Below are 6,906 nucleotides of genomic sequence, written 5' to 3'. Positions count from 1 at the left end.
TGTTAAAGGAAGACACTTGACACAGAAGGCCACACTTTTGTAAGATTCCATCTGTATGAAATGTCTGGGATAGGCAAATCCCTAGAGACAGAAAGATGAGTGCCTGCTTAGAGGATATGGGGTTTCTTTTTTTTTAAAGGAGGAAACTCAATTTATATTTTATTTTAGTTTATTTTTTTCCCATCACCACTTATCTCCCCTATACCCTTTTCCATCTTCACCTCCCTCTGGGGTTTCTTTTTGAGGTGGTGAAAGTATTAAGGAATTAGAGGGTGGTGATTCTGTATATTCAATCTGTGAATATACTAAAAACCATTGAAATGGCACAAGGGTGAATTTTATATTATGTGATTTATATCTCAGTAAAGAAAATTACAGTGATATATATTCCATCCAATGATATTGATTAAGAGAAAGGAATTGCTATAAAAATAGGTTAGGCATGAGTTTGTTTCTATCCTATCTTAATAAAAGAGTAGTATGTAAATTGACCATCACTCCACCACACAAGATAGCTGCCCCCATGTGGATACAAGATGACTGCCACAAGATGGCCAGCAGGGGAGGGCAGTTAGGGAAGGGCAATGTGGGTGATCAGGCCAGCAGGGGAGGGGAGTTGGGAGTACCAGGCCTGCAAGGCAGGGCAGTTAGGGGTGATCAGCCCTGCAGGGGAAGGCAGTTAGGGGTGACCAGGTGGCAGAGGAGGGAAGTTGGGGGCAACCAGGCCTGCAGGGAAGGGCAGTTTGGGGGGAACCCAGGTTTGCGGGGAGAGCAGTTGGGGGGACTAGGCCTGTAGGGGAGGGCAGTTAGGGGCAAACAGGCTGGCAGGGGAGCAGTTAGGCATTAATCAGGCTGGCAGGGGAGTGGTTAGGGGGTGATCAAGCTGGCAGGCAGAAGCAGTTAGGGGCAATCAGGAAGGCAGGCAGGTGAGCTGTTGGGAGCCAACAGTCCTGGATTGGAAGAGGGATGTCCAGCTTTAGATCCCAGTAGGATCAGGCCTAAACCGGCAGCCGGACATCCCTCTAAGGGTCCCAGATTGGAGAGGGTGCAGGCTGGACTAAGGGACACACACCCCTGTGCACGAATTTTGTGCACCAGGCCTCTAGTAATGTTAATATTTCTTTATAAAGTTACATGTAAATAACTGTTATCCTTGTCTAATTGGGAAGAAATGTTTTAGGACTGGGAACTAGAGTCCTAAGAATTATTTTCAAAGCAGCTTTTATTGCTGAATCTATCCAGTCACTCTAAGGCTTACCATGAAATCTAACCAATGCCTTATGTGCATAAAAACCCACTTTGAAAAGCCCTTTAGTTTGAGGATGGTATTGATAGCATAGAAGCTGTGAGGAAGTGGTGACTTCCTAAGGAAGGAACCTCAGTTCTGAAGGAGCTAAGTAAGGACACCAGGGCTGATGGGTAAAGGTGGAGAGGAACCAGTTTGGGTAATAGGCAGAGTCCTTGACACATTAGGCTAAACTTTGGGAGTCAGTGGGTTCTGGGAAAGAACAAAGGATATAGGTCCTGGCCACCCACATTCAGGGAGTGGGTTAAGATCTAGAGAGTAAGGTGAGAGCCTTAGTGAAGAGGTGCTATCTCAAGGGGAGGAGAGGACCAGGGGAGAGAAGGGCTGGGGAGTGAGAGTGGCATATCTTGGGTTTTGGCAGTAAGTCACATCGAGGCCTTATCCTCAGCCTCAGTACTCCAATGTGGGTAAACACTCTCAGGAGCTATCCTTGAAAAATGAATTAGTGCAAATCAGAATCTTATCCCTTTTTGATAAATAATGAAGAAAGCCCCAAGACTTTAACACCTTTTCTTCATCCTCCCATTCTTCCCTAGATTAACATCCTACAGATAGCCGAGAAAGAGATTCACACATCCATACCCAGAGTCCGGAGGTGGATCCCAGCTGCAGACACCCACATACACACAAGTTTAGCCATGCCCTTTTATTTTTTTAAATGGAGCCATGTGGGTGGGGTTAGTGGCAAGGGGGCTCTCACTCCTCACACTGCATTGCTCTTCTGGGTCTCAGCAGCTGCTGCAGTCGCTGGGATAGGTGTCCCAGTGCAGGCCGATGGCATTAATGAGGGAGCCAGAGCGGCCACTGATGAATCGGAGCACGGTGTTGGGGTGCAGGGGGACAGCATTGAAACTGGTGCCCGTGTCTTTTCCAAAAGGCAGGTAGCGGCCCTTGTCAGTCACGAAGACCAGCTTCCTCAGGTAGTACTTGTACTTGCCAGACACCTGGATCACTGACTCCCCGGGGTGCAGGAAGATCTCCTCCAGGTCTCCCTGGGTGCCACCCACATAGTCGCTCCACACCTTGCCATAGCGCACCTGGAGACTGGGGACAGGGTGAGGAGGGAGAAAGGGGAGACACTCAATAGGCCTGTACCCTGAGACCTTCAAACTGTGAAGGGGATGATAAGCCTCCTGCCAGTTCCACAGTGTGTGAGGGTTGGGTGGGCCCTTGGAGATCAGACAGGGAACTTCAACTCCTCATTTTGAACAAACAGACTCACAGAGGGAAAACAGCTTTCCCAGAGTCACCGCCAGAGCTTGAGCTTGAAGTGTAGACTCCCACTGTACCCTCACTCCCACCCAAAAGCAGTTTCTCAAAAATCTGAAAGGCTCTCGTGAGGGAGAAGACTTGTCGCTGCTGTACCAGCATGCGGATCCAGGATCAGAAGGATACACATTTTGGGAAAGGCATCATGCAAAGATGGAGGATGCAGAGGGGATTTAAACCTGGGGTAGGGCCCTGGCCAGGTAGGTCAATCCTGATATGCGTTGTCCCAATATGCTAAGGTTTTGGGTTTGATCCCAGGTCAGACCACATACAAGAAACAACTAGTGAATGAATAAAAATATTAAACAACAAATCAATGTTTTTCTCTCTCTTCCTCTCCCTTAAATCAATAATTTTTTTTTTTAAGTAAAAAACAAAACAAAACCTCGACTGGGGCCAAACCAGACAACTTCCAGGCCCCTGAGAGTTATGGTATGTGACTGATCCAGGATCACTCATGTTTGGGTTGTAGAGGTTTCAGCAGTGCAGGTCTCGAATCCAAGCCTCTAACAGCTCTCACATACCATGTTATCCCTGGGACTTATTGATTGAAACAGATGTGACCCAAAGCAACTGAGAACTTCCCAATTTAGTAAGATCCCAGAAGGTCCTCAAACCACAGAAACTCAGTGAATCTTACCCTACGATGTAGTATTTGTTGACTCGGACACGCAGGGCAGTGATGGGGCCGTCCATCTGGTTGCCAGAATGAGAGAATCGATGTCCGCCACCGCCTCCATACTCTCCATTGTAGGAGGAGGACCTAAGCTGAACTGGAAGGAAAAGTAAGAGATTGAGGGAGAAATTCCCTAAGAGCTGTTTCTCCCTACCACGCATATTCCTCCCACAACTCGGTTCCCAGCACCCCAAGCCTGCCTCTGAAAGCCTTGGCCACCAGCAGTGACCCCCGTGCTGGGCTCCCAGCTTCTCACTTACTGGCATTGGCAGAGGCCGATGCACAAAGAAGGGCAAGAACAGCAATGGCCAACATCCTGGCGCTGGAACGGGAAGAAAGGAGAAAGTGAAGATTTACCCTATTCCTCGGGACTTTATTTACTCAGTCATTCCTGACCTCCAGCTGAGACTCAGACCTAGCTGACCCAGTCTTGGCTTTGAAAGGATGGCATAGTCTCTAGTCCTGTTCCTCTCAGAGACTATCTTCTGTGTCCTTATCCCCTCTACCTCTCCCTGGTCTGCCTGTAGCCAACCCTCCTGTCTGTCCCAAGGCAGAAGATCAATCCTAACCCCCCATCTGGATTCAGCTGTATGAGTGCTGTTCCTCCTGGCACAAAGCAGGAAAGGAGTTTTCTAAAGAAGACGAGGCAATCTCCAAACCATAGAAATGGTTGAGTGTACCAGACCAGGAGTCTGAGAAAGCCTAACTGAATTCCAGCGGGGGTAGATTGGCCTGACTTATGGGGCATCTGGGGCATAGTTTAAATTCCTATATTAACCTGGTCTCAGAAGGAAAAGGACATGTTAGAGTTGTGTCTCTGTCACCTGAGGAGTGAAGGCAGTCAGAGAAGAGACTGTGCCAGCACCAGTTTCCAAGCAGTTCTGGTGGAGAGGGATAGACTGAAAAGTTGTACAAGTTGAGACTAGCTCAAGATATTAGATCCCTGGTGTGTAATCTATTTGTTATAATTCTTTCTCCATTATCACAAATATGGCCTTGTCCATGCCCCTGAGCACCCCAAGTGTCCCCAGTCTTTCAGCTGAGACCCAGATATCGATACGCCTGACTAATTCCGACCCAGATGGCCCCAGTTACTGACACCCCGCTCTCCCCTCTGCCATTCAATCTAAGCCACCTCTTCTCCTGCTCAGCTTGGATTCCCCCTAACTGAAATCCAGGTTTGCTTGCTTTCCCTTAGCTCAGGCCTCTGCCACCCCTTACCTGGCAGCTTCAGATGCAAGGTAACCCCTCAGGATCCTGCAGATCTTTTATACCAGTTCTAAGCCCTCTCCCTTCTCTTTATCGTGTGAACCTCACCTCCTGGGCAAACATGACCAATCTCTTAGGGTCAGTTGTCAGGCAGGGTCTGGAACATTTTATCCAGCCCCTCCCCTTAAAGGTTACAGGTGGCAGGGCGGGGTCCACTCTAGGCCAAGGCCCAGAGTGGCTCAGGAGGAGCAGAATAAACTTGAGAAATATCACCAAGCAAAGGGCAAACAGCTTTGGGTGGACAAAGTCACCAAATCACCTCTGGGTGTGGCCTAGGGTTCTCCCTCCCTACTGGATGTTTGCAAGTGCTCTCCCCTACAATCTGTTCTCCTTTTGAATAACAATGCCCTCTCCAGCCATTAGAAAGGAATTGCACTGACAACGTCTTATACTTAGGAGGGCCTACTATTTGCCTGACAAATTTTTTTTCCTTCTCCCCTAGTATTTTATGTGAAAAAGTCCAAACATATAGAAAAAGTAGAACAATTGTACAGTGAATACCCATACACCATGTACATTGTACCATGGTTAAATTTTGCTGGACTTGCTTTTGTTTTCATCTATCCATCCTCAAACTTCTAAAGCCTTCACAAATCTTTGAAAAGGGTGACTTGGGACTACAAGTGGACACTTGAACACATGCAGATCTCCAGGGACACACAAAGCCAGTCCAGTGGGCAAGTGGGAAGCTGAGGAACTAAGAGTAGACAGGTCCTCCAGAGGGGCGCAGGGTCCTCAGGCCTCAAGCTGTAGCCTACACAGGACACCTGTTCCTCCCAGCAGATCTGAAATTTCCCCAGGGTTGATATCAGAGATTTTTTAAAGATATATATTTTATTGATTTTTTACAGAGAGGAAGGGAGAGGAATAGAGAGCTATAAACATCCATGAGAGAGAAGCATCAACCAGCTGCCTCCTGCACACCCCCTGCCAGGGATGTGCCTGCAACCAAGGTACATGCCCTTGACCGGAATTGAACCTGGGACCTTTCAGTGTGCAGATCAACGCCCTATCCACTGAGCCAAACCGGTTTCAGCTGATACCAGAGATTTCTTGTCTTTGCAGGCCCTTCCCCTCCAGGATCAATTCCTCTCTACCTAAATCCCTAGGACTGACTTCTGAGTTCTACTTTGTGATCCTCTGACCCTCTGAGTCAGCAGGTCCTTCCAAGCAGAGAAGCAGGGAGCCTGTCAATAATGACCACCCCTTACCAGTTCCTCTCCCCTATGGCTCCCCGCCCCTTGCAGACTCACCACCGGGGACTGAGTACTCCTCCTAAAAACAAGGGGGCCCACCCTGAGGAGCTGGAAATAGGGTGTGGCTCCTGGCGGGGAGATTCCGGCGCCTGGAGGACAGTAAGGATGCCTTGTCTGAGCCCTCCATCCCCACCTTCTCCATGTCCTCTTCCAAGACGTTTGCTCATTCTAGCCGGAATGTCTATGTCTCTGACCTCTGTGTTTGCCTCGCATTGCCAATTTTCTCTTGTTAAATAAAAAACGTAACTTCTGTGGCTGAAAGCCTTTTTTAAAGGAAAGGGTTTATTGAGCCAAGTGCTAGCCGGAAAAGGACAGTCCTGGAGCGAGAAGTCTAAACCAGCAGCAGCAGGGCCAGGTGGAGAAGACAAGCGTGTCTGCTGTCCTGGAGTTACACAGCTCTGTTATACATATGTTTGGGGGAAGAAGATGTAAGTTATTTTGAAAGAATTTATCCAGACTACAGATAAAGGGGAGGTGGGGGTGGGGAAGGTTGAAGGGGGAAGTTCTAGGATAGTGCACAGTCCATAAGGAAGAAATATTTATTACTCTTGATTATGTACAGGAGACAGTCCTGAAAGTTCTGGCAGATTCAGGATGTGGTGGTGTCCAGTGGTGGCTACAGATGCCTGGACTTGAATCAAAGCCAGGAATGCAGCTGTCTTTTGCTCATTGGCCCACAGCCAATAGAAAGCTAATTGTTTGTGCTTCTTTCTCTTACATTCTGGCAGCTGTAATTGAATTTGAAATGTTTCCCTTGTCACTCTTCCTTTATGTCTTGACCTTCAAACACATCTGCTCTGAGGCTTTTTTTCCCTTCTTTTTTTGAGGCTTTTCTTTACATCACCTCTTTCATTTTTCCTTCTATATATATATATATATATATATATATATATATATATATATTTTTTTTTTTTCCCCCTTTCTGCCTCTTCTCTGTCTCTCCACCTCTTCCAAGCTTTTTCTCTCTTTCCCTCTGTCCTCTCACGATAGCCCATCTCAACTCTTTCTCTGAGGATCCTATCACACAGTATGTGTGTGACCAGAAACAGGAAGTCAATGATAGCAGCTCAGAGAGGTCTGGAGGTGGACACCATGTGAGAATGCCCTCATATTTCCATGCATGACACATC

At 47.7% G+C, this 6,906-nt stretch overlaps 1 protein-coding gene across 1 annotated transcript; it reads right to left on the bottom strand.

Moving 5' to 3' along the window:
* Positions 1-1,937: 1,937 nt before the first annotated feature.
* Positions 1,938-3,628, bottom strand: ZG16 (zymogen granule protein 16). Its single transcript, XM_036412997.1, has 3 exons — positions 3,512-3,628; positions 3,216-3,348; positions 1,938-2,350 (listed from the first exon to the last, which is right to left on the bottom strand). The coding sequence occupies exons 1-3, from the start codon at positions 3,564-3,566 to the stop codon at positions 2,035-2,037; spliced, it is 504 nt and encodes a 167-aa protein (XP_036268890.1). The 5' UTR covers positions 3,567-3,628; the 3' UTR covers positions 1,938-2,034.
* Positions 3,629-6,906: the final 3,278 nt, after the last annotated feature.

This window comes from Pipistrellus kuhlii, unplaced genomic scaffold (genome assembly GCF_014108245.1).
Source record: "Pipistrellus kuhlii isolate mPipKuh1 unplaced genomic scaffold, mPipKuh1.p scaffold_m20_p_48, whole genome shotgun sequence".
In the NCBI taxonomy this organism is placed as follows: domain Eukaryota; kingdom Metazoa; phylum Chordata; class Mammalia; order Chiroptera; family Vespertilionidae; genus Pipistrellus; species Pipistrellus kuhlii.
Note: the sequence above shows the minus strand (reverse complement) of the source record. Positions and strands in the feature narration are given on the sequence as shown.